Source organism: Mastigoproctus giganteus, chromosome 5 (genome assembly GCF_048544385.1).
Source record: "Mastigoproctus giganteus isolate SK-2022 chromosome 5, ASM4854438v1, whole genome shotgun sequence".
Classification (NCBI taxonomy): domain Eukaryota; kingdom Metazoa; phylum Arthropoda; class Arachnida; order Uropygi; family Thelyphonidae; genus Mastigoproctus; species Mastigoproctus giganteus.
The window spans coordinates 187,507,914-187,527,423 of record NC_143579.1 but is presented as its reverse complement, the minus strand read 5'-3'; the positions used below and the strand labels follow the sequence as shown (position 1 = coordinate 187,527,423).

The 19,510-nt window shown below is 39.2% G+C and overlaps 1 protein-coding gene across 2 annotated transcripts in view; it reads left to right on the top strand.

The window, feature by feature from the left end:
* LOC150085940 (putative RNA-binding protein 19) overlaps positions 1–19,510 on the top strand; it is a 496,890-nt gene that overhangs the window by 304,876 nt on the left and 172,504 nt on the right. For both annotated transcript variants that reach the window (XM_090374301.1, XM_090374300.1), the window contains one exon: positions 1,428–1,494. In XM_090374301.1, coding sequence (XP_090230427.1) covers positions 1,428–1,494 — 67 coding nt within the window. The remainder of the gene's footprint in view (positions 1–1,427; positions 1,495–19,510) is intronic.

Here is a 19,510-nt window from a genome sequence, read left to right as displayed (position 1 = left end):
CGGTTAACTCAAATAATATAGAAACTTGTGATGGGCTTTCAACCATTAAAACTATTACAGATGAGCTGTTTGTGTATGATACTATGGATGATGATACTGAGGAACAAAGGAAAATTTGGATTGATAATTTTAGTTATGTAGGAAATAATGACATACAATTGTTCACTACTCAGGAGTTATTAATGATATGTTCTAAATGAAAATAAAACTCCAGGCATGGATATGATAGAAAATAATTGTGTAACTAAGATGAATGAATACTATCCTGAGATATTGATAGTTATATATAACAAGTGTTTGTTGGAGAGTAGTTTTCCAAGGTTCTGAAAAATTGCCCTTCTAAAGCTTAAACATAAACCTGTTAGTGACCCTAGATGATATAGACCTATTTCGCTGTTTGCAAATTTGGGAAAAAATTTTGAGAAGTTGTTACTTTTAGGATTAGAACATGTGTTTTTAATAAGTCTAAAATGGAGTTTATAGGTCAGTTTGGATTTAGAAAAGGTCTTTCTACTGAAGATACTATAAATACATTAGTGAGTTATAGTTCACAATCAACAAGTAAATATGTTTTGGCATTATTTGTAGATTTCGAAGGTGCATTTGACAAGGTATGGTATGAGAGCATTTTACGCTCATTAAGAAAAATAAATTGTCCTCAAATATTGTATCAAACATTAAGAAGTTATTTAAGTGGTAGGAGAGTTCAAGTATCTTCTCAACATTTGAAATTTGGTAGATCTATTAATAGAGGCCATCCGCAAGGATCAGTGCTCTGTCTGGTGTTTTGGAATTTGGTGTTAAATCAATGGCTGGAGAAAGAAATTCCGCATTGTAAGTTGGTTGTGTATGCAGATGATTTAGTAATATGTACTGAGGGTAAATCCAGGTTAGTATTATAGCAGACGATGGGAGTTGTAGTAAAAGATCTGAGTATGTGGTCAGGTGTAAATAAACTTAAGATCTCAGATAGTAAGGCAGTAATGATGTTGCTGAAAGGCAAGTTAGATTATGGAAGGCCACCGAAATGAATAATTAATGGAAAGCAAATACCTTTGAGATCTCGAGTTAAATACTTAGGAATTTTAATAGATGACATTGTCATTTTTCCTGCATTTGGCTGGTGCACCATATGGCTAATGATAATAATAATAATAATGCTATATAAGCCTGCTTTCTTGCATCACTTTCCATTTCTACTAATACTACCACCAAATGCTAAATGTGAATTTTGACACTTTGCACAATATCATCCATGAATCAAGAAGGTATGCTTAGGAATATTATTCTGGAATTTAAGTTTGAGAGCACCATTACTGACCATGTAGCACTCTGAAAATTTTTATGAACACCCTATATACTAAATTTTAAGATAGTTATAAATGACTAAAAGTTAAGAATTTTACTGAATTTATCTTGTATTTCAGCACTTTGAAAAATGTGGACCACTTCATTCAGTAGTTATTGCAAAGAAGAAAAATTTTAAAAATCTAGGTAAGATATATCTTGTTTTTAGAAATAATGTTAAGTTTTCATTAATTTATTTTGTCATTCCTTAACCTGTTATTGGTCAAGTGAAATTAAACACAAGATATTGCCAACTCAACTTTGTAATACATTGTCACCCTACTCAATAAAAATTTTGAAAATAAATTATCAGTGTCAGTAGTGGGAATGATACACAAAAACAAGCTTATACAGCATTAACAAAAAAAAAAAAAAAAAAACACCAGCTCTTCTATTAGTTTTTCCAGTTCTTCCTTAAATTTATTCAAACTATCCACTTGTACATTAGATGGAAATTTGTGTGCCAACACCCAGCTACCTGCAGGCAAACTTCCATACATCTATGCAACCATCCTTCTTTAGTGCTGATGGAAGGATACCATCAACACTGAAAAAGGATGAGGGATTCCATCAGTACATCAATCTGGAATTACTGATACCCATGTGCAGTACCTTACATTTGTCAATGTTAAACTTCGATTGCCACTTCTCGGCCCATCTGCCTGAATTTTATAATCTTGATGCAGTAGTATACCCTGATAACTGTCATTCACCACACTACCAACTTTCATATTGTCTGCAGATTTCAGCAAAAAAAATCTGATGACATCAATGCTTAGACTAAAAGTCTTCATTGTTATCACTAATAAACACAAAAACAGCAATCAACAAAGAGCAATGCACGTTGATAACCGCTATCTGTCTTCTCCTACTCAACCATCCCTTTATCCAGAACAGTAACTTGCCCTTAATGACATACTGCTCTAATTTGTACAGCAGTATTTTATGTGCAACAGTATCAAAAGCTCTTCTTAAATCCAAGTATATGATATCAAAATTCTTTTTTTGCATCCAGTTTCGTTACTGCATAATAATATTCAGTCAGAGTCGTCAAACAAAATGTTTTTAACAAATTCATACTATGGCTGTAGTATGATGCATTCCTGTATGGATTGGCCTGCATTACTTCTTTAACAAGTGACCCTATTATTTTCTGTAGAGTAGAAGTCATGTTAACGAGTCTGTAACTACTCATGTCATACTTTGATCAGCCCTTTCTGAATTGGAGATACATTTGCTCATCTCCAGTCTCTCTTTTTTTTTTTTTTTATTAATTAAAACCCCAAACACAAGAGGTATTAGAACCTATAGTACTTAGTACCGTGCGTGTGTTGAATGTAGAGAAGAAGAAAAATGATACTTGTTGATATTACCCTTCAATTTCTGTAGATTGTAATTTTCAGAAATTATATGGAGGGAGGTTGTTCCAGAAAACAAAAGTTCAAGGAATAAATGAGGAAGAAGAAAAGCTGGTTTGGTGAGTTTGAAATTGGACAGTAAAGGGATGCTGGCTGGTTGTGGCACATGTTCAGTCTAGTTTGGAAGAGAGAGAGTGAGAGTGGGAATTATAGAAACCAATCTAGAAGAACAGTGCCACCCGTAGAAGTATCTATAGAAAAGGTATGCAAAAACAGAACATCAATGAGATTAACACTAGTAGTACACTGCATGACCAAAATTAACAGAACACATAGAAAAGGTGAGTGTAACTAGTGCAGCTTGTGGTGTGTTGTGGACAAAATTTGGTATGGTGGTGGTGTACCATAGAATAACAATGAAATGAGGACACAGCAAGAAACTGCTGACAGGTATAAGGGACATTTATAGGGGTTGTATAAGAATTGCCAAAATGGCCACATTACAGAAGGTCAATACAAGATGCTCGAAAATGTCAAATGATATATGTAAGGTGTATGATCCCTCCCAATGGTGAAACAGGCCTGACAGCAGTGAACCATGTTCAATATAAGCATGTGTATAAGATTCTGTGACACCAAATATCATTATTCCACCAGCACAGACCTTAGCTCACCAAGAGACGGAGGAGTTGGCTGTCGGTGTGCAGTGCAATGCCCAAGGATGTCCCACACATGTTCGATCACATCATGCTGGCCACAGCAGTTGTTGGATATCTCCACCACTTGAGCTCTATGTGCAGTGGTGTTGTCATGCATAAAAAGAAAATCTGGGCCAACCGCACCTAAAACATCATACATAGGGTTCAAGGATCCGTTTTCAGTACTTCTGCAGAGTTATGGTACCTGTATCAAAAACATGAAGAGGGGTGCAGCCATTGACCATTATGCCGCCCACACGAGAACACTGCCTCCATCTGATGTTGGAGGAATGGTACTGCATTCTTCGTTGTCTACAGATGAAATAATGTCTGCAATCTGCTTGTAGGCTGAAACAGGACTCATCAGAGGACAGAACTGTACCCCATTTGTCAGAGCTCCAAGTCACATGTTGATGGCACTAGTTTTGACAAGCTCTGCATTGTTAATGGGGGATTTTATTTTATTTATTTTTATTTTTTGTACTTTGTTGCGGCCTCCAGAGTTTCCCCTATACGCTGCTGTAGCTTCTGAAGGCACTTGACGAAGGTTGGCAACTGTGTGTGTGTGTGTTACGTAATGTACGTATGTGTTTTATTGTGTTGAGTACCTACGCCTGGCATTTCGCAGCCAGGGAGCAGGGAACACCTGGTCCCCTGCCCTCTGACTCCCATCGGCGCCTCCATAGCCAGGTGGGAAGGAGCAGCAGTGCGTAGCACACACTTCTCAATTAGACTGGGGTTCGAGCCCGTCACCACCAAATACGGAGGATGTGGAAAGGTCAGAGAATGACCACCGTATATCCCGGAGCAATATGGCCTTAGTTGCTAATGCTCCTAAAAACCAAATAACAAACAAACAAAACAAACTGACTCCCATCCCAAGTCTACGTGAAGGTAGCCAAGTTCTATAACCAGACAGTGGGGGGAGGAAAGCAGGGTGACTGGTAGACAACCATCCTGTCAACACAACCAGTACACTATTTACAAACACTCATACTGCCTTATAACTAAAAGACAAACCAGGCTTTGCCACAACAAAACAGAGGTCAGACCAGAACAAATCCAAATAAACACCTTTCCAACCAGATACAAACCACACTGGAATGGCCAGCACTATCTTGGACTAAAACAGCAATTTCTACCCGTTATATTTATACGTATATCAGCGTTAAATGCCGACCGGGCTAGCCGAGTGGGTAAAGTACCTACCCGGCAACCCAAAGGTCGCGGGTTCGATTCCCGCCTCGGGCTTGGATCAAAGTACTGCAAAAACCTTGGGAGGTGCAATATGGCCACAGAAGCCGATGCGCCAACAACTACCAAATCAAAAAAAAAAAAAAAAAAAAAAAAAAAAATCAGCGTTAAATAGCTCATCTGAATCAGGGAGCTAAGCGAAAAAATACATCTTTTGTATGGTTATATACCAAATAATTAAAATTCTGCACTGATTTACATCTTAACTTCAATTAAAGAATAACTATATACAATAAAATTACTCTTTTGCATTTGGATGATTATATGATTGGATCTAGACCATCTAGACCATATAATCTTGGTCTATATCCAACTTAACACAGACCATCACAATACCAACACAATTCCATTAAACTCCTTTACACAACAGCATCATACACATTATACTTATACATCAAAGTTAAATAGCTATCTCAATCAGGGAGCTTAGCAAAAAATACTTCTTTTGTATGGGTATATACCAATTAATTGAAATTTGCACTCATTTACATTTTAACTTAAATTAAAGAATAACTATATATAATAAAATTACACATCTGCATTTGGATGTAGAACCATCGTGTAACCTTGGTCTCTACCGCCAACTTAACACATACCACCATAATACCAACACAGTTCCCTTACCATTAAACTCCCTCCTTGACACAACAGCATAATAACTGTACTAACTTCATTTGCAAATTACCATACAAAGTTAATTCTTCACTTACATGGTAACTTCCTAAGAACAATCCAGTAGCTGTGTTATAATATAGCCAGTCTTTTGGGAACTTCAAGTAACCACAAATTTTATGTCTGAAATTAAGACAATCATTTCAATATTTCCTAGTTCTATCAGTTGACCTATATCAATGTAACCCAAATATGTTCACTCATACTTTATCTTCAAACCAAATCAAAACCCATTAACAAAACTATCAGTTTATTGTGTCTATCTTTAAGCCTTAGTACAATAACCTAATTCCAGCCTGTTCAACAAGGAACAGAACCTCAAAAGATCAGTTAGAAAAAGCAAACTTATACCCTTTCCAGAACAAGTTGAAAATTAAAACCACACTAACTTAATAATTCTAGTGATTTCTGCCCAAAAGTCTTTTGCGTATTTTAAACATCTTATCTGCAAAGCTAGAGAAGAAATTTTCATCCGAAATTCATCCTCCAGGTAAACATCAGTAAGGACTTTAATTTCTGTCTTAGATCTACATACAAGTTACAATTAAAAACTAAATGTTCTATTGTTTCTGGGACACCACACATACAAACCGACAAGGCAGCCAACCCAAAAGCAAACAGCTTGGAGTTCAGATTGCTGTACCCCGAAAGTAGAAATGATAAATTTAGGCCTGGTCAAAACCAGGACACCTTTTGTTTAGGAAATTCTGACACATTTGGAAAAAAAATTGAATGTAGCTATACCTAAATCAGCAGCCATCCAAGAAGATTTTCATTATCTTCCTTCACAGGAATAGCCTTCCTACGAAAATACTGTAAATAATGATAAATGTCCTCATACTGAATAGGAAGCCTTCCATTCAATACCTGTAGAGCTACCGTAGACGCAGTTCTGCAGTTATTATTATTAGCCATATGGTGCAAGGAAGCTTGAGGTTTATGCTGAGAGAGAGAGAGAGAGAGAGAGAGTGAGTGTGTGTGTGTGTGTGTGTGTCAGAAGTAAAAGGGAGTCACCAAGGGTCCTGAGCTGGATATCATCATATCCAGCTCAGGACCCTGGGTGTGCCAAGCCCATACTCACCAGATGTGAGCCCTAGTTATGACCAGAATAAAAAAACGCTGAGCCTGAGTAAGATATTTTCTAGCTGAGTTATTATTTATCCGGAAATCCCAAGTGCCAGCAGCATAGCAAATAATGGGTAAGAAGACACATTTGTAATACAACTTTCAAGTGACAGATTTTATACCCCATACATTCTTGTTGATTCTCATGATCTTGCCAGTCAGTACTTTAAATATTTGAACAAGATACTGGGCATGAGCAATAAAACTGAACCAATCGTCCATGATAATGCCAAGTTACTTATAATTCCTGACTAATTTAATGGTTTGGTTATTTAATTTTAAGGTAGGAGGCCTATTTAAATTTAAATTTCCCTTAAGAAGGATCTGCTGTGTTTTATCAATTGAAATTTTTAACTTATGAACAACACATCAGTTGTCCAAATCCTATAAAACATTGTTTGCACGTTGTTCTAATTGAGGTCGTGACTCTCCAAAAATTAAAAGCGCCAAGTCATCAGCATATGCTACCTTGATAACATTTTCATGTTCCGTCACGTGGGATACAAACCACTGGCTTCCTTGCATAGAACCCCAGTTGATGACAGGACATCATAGGGTTCTACTAAATACAGAGGATGCGGAAAGGTCAGGGAATGACCACCACATAACCCCGGAGCAATATGGCCTTGGTTGTTAATGCTCCTAAAAACCAAACAACAACAACATAGGGTTCTATCTCTCTCTCTGTTAGAGCCAGATAGCAATCTGTTCTGGTTGACATAGCCCTTGGGCGACTCTTTCTGTAATCATACTTGTCTCCTGAAACTGCTTCCATAGTGCCGAGACAATACTGCTTCCATAGTGCCGTGACAATACAGTGTGCCACCTGCAACTGCCCGGCTTCAAGTCATCGAATGGCCTGTCGTCTCAAAGAATCATCTAAACAACGATGACTTGCCGTCCTGAGTACTGGGGATGTGACTATCCTATTATGCAAGCCAAAAAACAGCAATGAAGTATTAGCGATGGTCACATGATGCAAGGAAGCCTATGGCTTGTGCTGCACCAGCCAAAAAAAAATACAGTAGACTATCAATTTTCCGGAATAGAGGGTAAAAAAAAAAAAAATCCCGGATAACTGATTTCCTGGTTAATCCAAAAATACAGAAGTCCCCGACATACATAGGAGATACATTCCAGGAATTCTTACATAATTCGAGTTTTATGTAACTCGTGAATGAGTAATAACATATTGCTACTATATTATTATTGACAAATCTGAATTCAGCACGATACTTGTTAATGTTTGACCATTTTCATACATCCTTATTATTTTCTGATCCAAATCGATCGCTTTCCTTTTCTTGGTAGGTTTACTAGTACCGCTCTCACTTATTCTCTTAGTCGGCACCATGATAACAGTCAAAATGAATTTTTTTGAAAAGAACTTCACAGGATTAACGTGAAAACTCAGTATTATCACCCCACACAGGCTCACATTTTACTAAAACATTTCTGGAGGTCACTACCATAAAAACAATTTGCACTTTCCGGTTTATTGGGCTTTTCTGATAGCGTAATCCATTATAAACGGGTAGTAAACTGATCTTATTGCATTTGCGATAATACTGTTAACTAGAATTCTGTGGATTTTTATGTTATTATGGTGAAATGAATTCCCCTTCACTGAAATCTTCAAAAAAACATAAATTTTAAGAATCTTCTCTTCTTTCCTATTTTTTTCCTTGTTACTCCGATCTCACTTGTACAATTTGTGACCATCGTTATTGATTGCTTATAATTTTTTTTGTTTCTTTTAAATTTTACAATCCTTAAAAAAAAAAAAAAAAAAAAATTGAGTGAAAAAAAATTTAGCTAAGTCCGAAGTTGCATAAGTCGGGGACTTACTGTATCAAAAAATATGGCGATAGATAAAAAAACTTACCACGCACTATTCGCGTGTTCAGTACAATGCTTCCCTTTATTTTTTTTACGATGTGCATTTTAAATCTAATAGTTTCCGTTTATATTTTATGATGTTGCGATGGTTTGGTCACCAACATTATAATGGTTCATTAAAATTTAACAGATGCAGCATTTTCAAACTTTTGTATAATTTCAAGTTTCTGTTTAACTGAAAGCGCAACACATAAATAATGAAACAAAATTTGTCTTTTTGCGGTTCAGTAGAACACAACAATCGATGCGATGTACTAAAACAAACTGGATGCACTAAATCAAGAGTCTGCTGTAATAAGAAGAAAATTTTAAAAAATGAATAATTAATAAAAGAAAAAGAAATAGACAACCTATGTGTTTTCCTCCTCCTGTGCTTAATCATCCAGCTGACCTTTGAATTTCCCAAAACTGTCAGCCTTTACCCCCGTATAGTTAACTTATTCCAGTAATTTATAACTCACTGACTAAAATAAAACTTCCTTCAATCCAGTCTAAACATCTCCTCCCTTAACTTGAATTTATGGCCTCTAGTTCTCAAATCATTTATAACCATGAAAATTTTTTTCCTCATTCATTTTATTTATCTTTCTTGGATCCTTAAACACCTCAATCAAGTCTCCTCTAAGGTGCCTAGTTTCCAAGCTGGGCAACCCATATATTCGAAGACTTTCCTCATATGCATGCCATTTTGCCAATCTCACCAGGCGAGTTACCCATCTTTGGACCCTTTCGGGATGCACAATGTCTGTTTTTTTAGATTCAGTCTCCATACTTGAACACAGTATTCCAGGTGTGATCTAACAATAGCCTTATATAATGGGATTATGACGTCCATATCTCTACTAGCAATTGTTCGATAAATTATCAATAAGACACTATGGGCATTCCTCACAACCTGTCTACAATGCTCGGAGAACTTCATGACTGGCCGTATCGTAACACCCAAGTCCTTTTCCTCCACTACTGGCTTTATTTCAACTCCACCAAGTGTATAAGTTATTTTGGAGTTACTTTCCCCAGGTGTAATACCTTACATTTTTCTGGATTAAAGCATAGCTGCCATTTTTCTGAACATCCCTGAAGTCCATCTATGTCACTCTGAAGAAGCTCTGCTGGGCTGTGATCGTTAACTACTTTTCCAGTCTTTACTTCATCAATGTCATTTATGGAAATCAAAAACAACAGCCGTCCTAATATTGATCCTTGGGGAACCCCACTTCTTACATCAACCCAATCTGAGGAATAACCATTTATCACAACCCTCTGTCTTCTGCCCTGAAGCCATCCTGCTATCCATTTAAGGATTTTCCCCGTGATTCCAACCTGTTCCAGCTTATAAACATCCTTTGTAAAAAGGATAGGTGGAACAGGACCAGGGTATGTCTGCCAGGGGCAAAGATTGATGACGTTGTAGAGCAGATATCATCTTTTAAGGGCACAAAAGGTGATATAGTTGTACATGTTGGCACTAATGATATCAAGAGTAGGAGACCGGCAGAATTACTTAACAAGTACAGGTCACTGATAAAAAAAGCCGTGAATTAGGGTTGAATTTGAAAGTGTCTGCAATTCTGCCTAGACACGATAGGAGGGAGTATATGATGAGAGCCTTGTCGATCGATTCGGCCGTGGAAAGATTGTGCAAGGCTCAAGGGATAGAATTTTTTTCAGCCTGGACTGTACTTGTTAACAGGAGAGACTGCTTCTACAGGGATGGGATACACTTAAATAGAAAGGGTGCAAGAATATTTGCTGATGCTATCGAGGCAGTGTTGGGTGGGTCAGAAAACTGATAGCTTAGGGGGATACAAGGACTAATAGTTTAACAGTAGCCGTAGGCAGAGGTGAAGGTGATTCTTGCACAACTTCTATTAGAATAAGTAGCGACCTGGAGCGAGGGGTGTTGGGGGTTTCAGGGACGGGTGGCAGTCATCGTGAAACAGGTGGGTATATGGGATGTGTTAGAGTAACTAAGAATAAGAATAGGTGCATGTATACCAATGCTAGAAGTATAGTAAATAAATTTGATGAATTTGAAGTGTTGGTCAAGACATCAAAGGCGGATATTGTTGGGATATCAGAGACATGGTGTCACACTGATATAAGGAATGCCGAACTGGAATTTGGGGAGTACAATGGATAGACAGAAAGGATAGACAGGATAGGAAGGGAGGAGGTGTTATGCTGTTAATTAAGAAAAACATAAAATCAAAAGAAGTGCATCCAGTTGATATAGATGAACAGTGCACTGTTGAGTCAGTTTGGTGTGACATAAGCACTGCGAAAGCAAAAATAAAAATAAGAGTAGGAGTGTGTTATAGGCCTAATGACTCGAATGAGTACAATGAACAATTGTACAGAGAAATAGAGTGGGCTAGTAAATTGGAATGTCTTATAATGGGGGATTTTAACTTCCCAGATATTCACTGGAACTTGTGGGTTGGCACTCACACACTAGTCAGACTTTTGTTGATTTATTGGATGATTGTTTTCTGCAGCAGCATCTTCGAGAGGCAACCAGAGAAAGTAATACTCTCGATCTGGTTATCAGCAGTGATCATTCATGTATTAGGAATTTGCAGATAAAAGAACCACTAGGTGGCAGTGATCACAGTGTACTGACGTGGGATTTACTTAAAGATTTAATTACCATCAGGGGTAAAGGAAAGGGTTTTTGCTTCCGTAAAGGCGAATACAGTGGTCTCCGACAGTTTTTAAATTCTGTACAGTGGGATCAACTGACGATGTTACCAACAGTAAATTCTAAGTGGGAAGCATTCAAGGAATTAATCATGGATGCTACTAAAAGTTTCATACCTATTAAGAAATATTGTTCAAGGTTTAGGCCTAAATGGTTGTCAAATGAACTAATGAGACTCGTAACAGAGAAGAAAAATGCATGGGATGCATATAAATTATCAAGCGACTCAGAAGCCTATGGCAGATATAAGTTCATCTGTAATCAGGTCACAAAGGAGGTTCGGCAGGCGAAGGCAGATTACGAGAAATCCTTGGCAAAAGATGCTAAGAAAAACAGCAAGGATTTCTTTACTTATATAAACTCTAAAAGGTAGGGGATTAATCTGATTGGTCCACTTGACATCGATGGTTCGACTGTTGATGATCCTGCTCAGTTAGCAAACAAACTGAATGAATATTTTGCATCTACATTCACACGTGAGGAATTATTAAGGTTTGAAAATGGCAGAAGGTTATCAAATTGTAGCAGGATACTTAATAATTTTGTAATAACTGAGAGCAAAGTGGAAGAGAAACTGTTGAAGTTAAATGTAAGAAAAGCACCTGGGGTGGATGGGATCTATCCAGTTATATTAAAGGAGGCGGCAAAGCAACTAAGCAAACCCTTAGCCATAATTATGAGAGCATCCTTGGACTCAGGGGAGGTTCCCACCGACTGGAGATGTGCAAATGTATCCCCAATTCACAAAGGGGGATCGAAGGGTGACACAAGTAATTACAGACCAGTTAGTTTAACTTCTGTTCCGGGTAAAATAATGGAGTCGCTGGTTAAAGATGCATTGCAGGATCATCTAGACAAGACTGCAGCAATAATTCAGACACAGCATGGGTTTGTTAAGGGAAAGTCTTGTCTGACAAATTTGATAGGATATTATGATGTGGTTACAAAGGAACTGGATGCAAAAAATAATTTTGATATCATATATTTGGATTTCAGGAAATCTTTTGACACTGTTGCGCATGGAAGACTATTGTACAAATTGGAGCAGAATGGTATTAAGGGTAAGTTGCTACAATGGATAAAAGGATGGTTAAGTGCGAGAAGACAGAGGGTGGTAATCAATGGGTGCTGCTGCTCTTGGACTAATGTTATTAGTGGAGTCCCACAGGGTTCGGTGTTGGGTCCACTGTTGTTTTGTATATTTATCAATGAGATTGATGAAGGTATATCAGGCTTAGGGTCGAAGTTTGCAGATGATACAAAGGTTGGCAGGGTTGTTAATGACAGTAATGGCAGTGTGCTACTGCAACAGGATCTAGATAATTTGGGCAGATGGGCTAAGACGTGGCAACTGAAGTTTAACCTTTACAAATACAAAGTACTGCATATGGGTAGAAGTAACCCCAGAGAAACGTACCAACTGTGTGGTACTACATTTAAGGTGGTAGAAAATGAAAAAGACCTGGGAGTAATTGTTCAGGCAGATATGAAGTTTTCTGAGCAATGCAGACAGGCTGCCAGGGCAGGTCATGGGGTTTTGTCAATGATATATAGGAATTTTGCTAGCAGGGAGAAGGAGGTGATTGTACCTCTGTATAAGGCAATGGTCAGGCCACGCCTTGAGTACTGCGTACAGGTCTGGAGGCCTCATTTTAGGAAGGATGTAGATTTACTTGAGCGTGTACAGAGAAGGGCAACAAGATTGGTGAGGGGAATGAAGGAATCCTCTTATCAAGAGAGGCTTAAGTTCTGCAAATTGCAGTGGCTGGAGACTAGGCACCTGCGCGGTGATCTGATTGAGGTGTATAAGGTCTTGAATGGGTTCAGCACGCTGAATTCTGATGGGATCCTTCCACTTGTTCAGATTACGAACCTAAGGGGGCATAAATTCAAATTAAGAAAGGACTGATGTAGAATAGATGTGCGGAAATTTGCCTTTAGCCAGCGGGTGGTTAATTGCTGGAACAAACTTCCATCTGTCGTTGTGGAAGTTGATAGGTTGAATAAATTTAAGGAGGAACCGGACAGGCATTTGGAGGGAATGCTGTGATTTTTTTTTTTTTTTTTTTTTTGGCTGATGCTGCATAAACTCATACATTTGCTTTCTTGCATCACATGCCACTACTACTACTATAAAGTAACCGCTAATGTGGGACTGAGTCAAATGCTTTGCTGAAATCCAAATAAAAAGAGTGTTGAAACTTTTCCCCAAGTCCAACTCTTGAGTGATCCTGTCAAAATAGCTAACCAGGTTAGTTAAACATGATTTTCCTTTACAAAACCTTGCTGAGCATCTTTCCTTCAGAATTCCATTTCTCTCTAATTGATCCTGAATTCCACCCTTGATCATTGCCTCCATGATTTTCCTTACTAATGAAGTTAGGCTGACCGGCCGGTAATTTCCCACTTCACTCTTAGAACTGCCCTTATATATTGGAGATACATTGGCACTTTTGCAATCCAACGGAATCGTGCCGACCGGGCTAGCCGGGTGGGTAAAGTGCCTGCCTGGCAACCCAAAGGTCGCGGGTTCGAATTCCGCCTCGAGCTTGGATTAAAGTACTGCAAAAACCTTGGGAGGTGCATTATGGCCACAGAAGCCGATGCACCAACAACTACCAAAAAAAAAAAAAAACGGAATCACTCCAGAGTCCAGTTATTCTCTCACAGTTAGCCCCAATGGTTCGGTGCACTCACTTGCCATCTCCCTTAGGATTATAAGGTATGTGCCATCAACATCAGGAGCCTTATTGGCCTGTAGTTTCAAGTTTTTTCGTTAAATAATCGTGTGAAATTTCAATATCATTAATTACATATTTTTCAACTTCGCTCCCATAATTTCTATTGACACAGAGGTCAAAGATTCATTACATAAGGGGCCAATCTGGTGTGTCATTCTCTTCTTTGCATTTATATATGTGAAGAATTCCTTATCCCCACTCTTTGCCAGTGATTTCTCATAATCTGCATTTGCCAGCCTATCCTTTTCTGTGGCATTATTACAGATCAGGTTGTAGCTGTTAGTACTATAAAAAGTACTGAGGCTGATAGGCTTTAGTACTTTTTATTGCCCTATAACTTTTCCATGCCATATTTTCTGCTCAAGTAATCTGGCAACTTCATTATTATTCCAACTTGGAATCGTCCTTGCAGAGTATTTTTTTTTAATGGTATATACGCATTCAAGGCTTCTGTGATTAATGTTTTAAAGGTATGCCATAATCAATTGTATTTGCTCTCTGTGCAATATCTGCCCTGTTAATAGAGACCATGAAGCATCTTTTGGCATTGTAATTTCCTTTTCTGAAATTATAACCCATTCCTTTGCCTTTAACTACTGCTACCTCTCTCTCTCTCTTCATCGTCCACCATAGAACTCCTTGATCACTTCCTGCTACTGGTTCTTGTACTGTCAGCCCTATTATCTCATCTTATTGATAAGGTCTAGGATATTCTTTTCCATACTGTTTTCCCAGACATGTTGGTACAAATAAAAATCTAGTTGATTTAAAAATTTGTCTATGTGGAATTTCCTTCCCGTTTGCTCTAATCAGTTAGAGGCAAATTAAATCAGCCATAATAAGACATTGTGCTTACTTGCCCATTCCATTTGCATGTAGAGGCTCTCGTCATAATCTTCACAATCACCTGGCCTGTAGATTACTCTAACTCTCTATATTAGCATGGAAACGTCTGAATCCAGGAAAGCTTTCATCATGCTCAGGCTGCTTTTGATAAGAAGCATGACCCATCACCCCTTCAATCTGCCCTATCCTTCCTTAACTACATTATACATACCTTACTGAAACTCATTATCCCTTATCTCCGGGTGGCACCACGTTTCTGTAAGCCCTATTATGTCAGCATTACTTGTCCTAACCAGCAGTTCGAATTCACTTATTTTACTGACACTTCTGACATTGAATTGTTTATACATCACTTTATAAACATTCAGACTTAGTGTTCATGTATAGTTAACTACTCTGACACACCCCTTAAAGTTATATAAACTCGCTTCCCTGTACCCGCTCATTTGAAACCTTTTTGCCCTCAGAACATCTTGCTAATATGTTCTGTTGTGGTAACAAACAAGAACTCTTGAGGTATCTGCCAGCATTACTTTGACCAATATTATCAGATAAACGCGTATCTATATTACAATTGGTCCCCCAAATTAGCAGTTTCCCTGAACCTTTAAGGTATCCTCATTAATACTGACAAAAACTCTTGCACCACCTTTGTTAAATGCATCCTGTCTCTACAAAACAGATTCCTTCTACCTAAAAGTGTGGGCCAAACTGATAAAACTTTCCCTCCAAATGCCTTGCAGAATCCTTCAAGTCTTGAGTTAATCCACAAGGCTTTCAGCATATAATGCCTCCTATCGTGTCCGGACAGAATTTCAGACACATAGACATTGGGACATAACTCGTGGCATTTCTTCGCCATAGTCCTGTACATAGTCCTATATATGTAGTCACAACTCATGTTTTTATAGGCATGAATAATTTGCATAATGTGTGGCTCTGTAAGGTGGTAGATCGATTTCTACTCAATACTCAGAATTTGTATGACAGCATGTTTATTATATCAAACATTTGCCTTTAACGCTGTTCACAATAAAATATTCATGAAAAACACCTTGTTCTGTTAATTTTTTTGAGCAGGGTAGTAGTGGCAAATAATGCAAGAAAGCAAGCTTATATAGCATCACCCAAAAAAGAAAAAAATACCCACTTTAACCATCCATATAGAGACAGAGTGGAGAAACTTTGTAGAAATAGGTCATTAATTAACCTAACTGCCCTCCCTTCAATGGAATTGAGAAGCCTGTGAGAGGTTTTTGGGGATACTGCTGCAAATGTGGGAACAATAATCCATGGTAGTGCAGATTTGCAATTTGTACAAAGTGAGCAGCTGTTGGGAGGAATCGTAACACCAAGCGTGAAAGGGAAAACCCAGTTTTTTGGGTGCAGAGGGAGCAACATCCAAGAATGAGAATATCCTTGGATTCAGGGGAGATCCCCGTGGACTGCAAATGTGCAAATGTATGCCAGATTAATAAAAGGGGATCGAAGGCTGACACAAGTAATTACAGACCTGATAGTTTAACTTCTGTTCCAGGGAAAATAATGGAGTCACTGGTAAAAGATCCCCTCGACATGGGCACCTGTACTTGGTGAGGGGACCTCCCAGTGATGCTGCTGGGCTTCCAGATTAGCATCACTGGGATCTAACGCCCATACCTTGGTTCCAGGGTTACATCTTTGGAATCCGGCGTGTGCAGCCATTCGCCGCGACCCGTGGAATTCAGAAAGGGGAATCCTGGTGGTTGAGGGGCCCAGCCTTAATACACCACTTTGGCCCCTGCTTCGACAAGACGGGCCGGTCCGGCCCGAGTGGGATCAATCGGTGGGTGGTTCTTACTGCTAGGGTCAACTGCGTTCCAATAAGTCTCCCTCCCTTTGGTCCTGGGACGGGATCAAGGCTTATTGGAAACATGGGTATGGTGCCTCTAAGCTAACTTGGCGTCCCATTCGTGTATGCAGTACCTGCTAGTTCACGAGTGGGCGTCTCCTTGTAGGGCTCCGTGGTGGGTGAGGTACTTAGGGCATCAGAAATTTTTATTTTACTCCTATGAGTATTATAAATTCAAATTCTTCTGGGGCCCCAACAAGGCCCCTACCTAATCGAGATGATGACGCAGAAAACATCTCTGCAAAAAGAGCCAGGACTGAGGATACACCACCACCATCAGTGACACCGCTTTTCCTCATTCTCCATTCTACCGGAGAGCAGTCAATTGGAAAGATGTCACCCTTCTTTATCCAGAAAGGATTAGAAGGGTTGGCAGGTTCACCAAAATCCGTTAAACGACTGCGTTCTGGCGACCTTTTGGTTGAAGCTTCCAGCACAAAACAAGCTGTAAAAATCTTGAACTACATGGATAGGGTGAATACCTATCACCGTAACCCCCCCACAAAACTCTGAATTCTTCACGAGGTGTTATATCAGAGTGGGACCTTCTTTATGTTTCTGAAGAAGAGATCTTCTCTGAATTAAAAGACCAAGGAGTGACAGCTGTCAAGAGAATATCGATACGGAAGGATGGGAATCTCGTCCCTACCCGAGTTCTTATCCTCACGTTTAACACCCCATGGCCTCCAAGTTCTATCAAGGCAGGCTGTCTAAACTGCCCAGTGAGGATTTATATCCCAAACCTACTACTGTGTTTTAGATGCCAAAAATATGGCCACTCACAAATATCTTGTCGTGGTAACCCTGCCTGTACTCGATGTGGTGTTAAAGACCACGAGAGCAAGGAATGTTCAGCTCCAAAACTGATCTGTGTCAATTGCCAAGGAGAGCACCCCGCCTACTCTAGAGCATGCCAGCGGTGGAAGGATGAAAAAGAAATCCAAAAATTGAAAACAGAGCTGAATATCTCCTACCCAGAGGCCAGAAAACGTATCCAACCAATAAATAGCGGGAAACCTTCATATGCCCAGAATGTTTCTGCTAAGTGCACTATCGGGACACAAACTGAGATGACTATACCACCAAGAGAATCATTCTCTCCGATTACATGATATTTATTGAGTTCACAAAAGCCCACCAAAAAAACACAATCAGCTGCCACTCCTATATCCGTACCTCCTAGTGCTCCACCACTACCAAAACCAAGTGGCAAAGAAAAGCCAAAAAGTTCAGAAGAATCACCTGTGATACCAGAAACAATGTATTTAGAGAATAAGGAGGTACTGGATGAATCAGTCTTGGAACTCTTTGCGGAGGAAGAAATGGACACGGGACAGTGTCCATTCTTCCCCAAAAAAGATAAATCCAAGACTGACAAAAGTAAGCCCTCAGCACCTCGGAAGCCACCTGATGGACCCACCAAGCCAAAATAATGGCTAAATTCCTACAATGGAATTGTCAAAGATTTCCGGCGAAATACTGATAACATCAAGGCCCTCCTGCAAAAGCACAAGCCAGTTTGCCTTTGCTTGCAGGAGACTTATCTAAAGGCAAATGATGATCCCACCATGCATAACATCACAATTTTTCGTAAGGATAGAATTGCGGATGGTCCTGCTCATGGAGGAGTGGCTATCCTTGTGGGCAACCAGACCCCAGTTCAGCCCTTGCTAGTTACAATCAGCATAGAGGCTGTTGCAATTTGCCTTTCAGTGGGATTTTTATTAACTGTGTGATCTATTTATTTGCCACCTGGGACTGACACCTCCCCCCTTTATTACTTCTCGGGAATTTTAATGGACATAACACCCTGTGGGGTAGTGCTAACATCAATGGAAGGGGACGAGTCATAGAGCGTATGCTAAATGACAATGACCTTTCCCTTCTAAATACTGGAACAAACACCTTCTTCCACATGCCTACCCATACCTTTTCTGCCATTGATGTCTCTATCTGCTCCTCTACTCCCTTCACTCACTTGGGAAGTGGAGGAGAACCCATATGGAAGTGATCACTTCCCTGTGATAATCTCGTTACATAGTGGGAGACCGTGTCTTCCTTTCAGGTTACCACAGTGGAAGATTGATCAGGCTGACTGGACTGCCTTCCAACACCAGACAAATTTTGACCTCAGTACCGTCAGTCAGGAGCCTATCAATGATGCAGTAACGTACATCACAGAAATTATTGTCCAAGCAGCTGCGAATGCTGTTCCAAAAACATCTGCCCGATTTCCGCCATTTCCCAAACCTTGGTGGAATTCACAATGCACAGCAGCAAAAAAGCTCAAAACAAAGTGTGGGGGATATTCCGTCGATATCCTACCACATCCGCCATCAGAGTCAAAAGGAATCGTGGATCTGTTTTACTTCATCAATTACTCAGTCCACTAGTACTAAGTTGGTCTGGGATAAAATCTGGAAAATGAAGGGAAAATATACATCCCACCCTTCTTCAATCCTAGATTATAATGGATGCACTATTGCAGATCCAACTGCAATAGCCAATTCTCTTGGGGAAACATTCTCTAACATCTCTGCAACATCTTTGTATTCCCCAGAGTTCCTGGTCCTGAAACATAAAATCAAAAAACAGGCACTTAATTTTAAGTCTAAGATCGTCTATCCGTACAACAGGTCATTCACTATACAGGAACTGAAAAGAGCCCTTATTCTTTCCAAAGCAAGTGCTGTTGGACCAGATGGCATCCATTATGAAATGATTAAGCATCTTTCACCAAAATCTATGGATTATCTGCTCCTTCTATATAACAGAATTTTTATTGAAGGGCAGTTTCCAGTTTCCTGGCGCAAGGCAATCGGTCTTGCCTTTGCTAAGCCAGGAAAGGATCCAAAAGTCACTACTAATTATCGTCCTATTGCTCTGACTAGCTGTCTGTACAAAATCCTGGAGAGAATGGTTAATTTTTGTTTAATATGGTATTTAGAATCAAATGACCTCTTCAACATCCAGTGCGG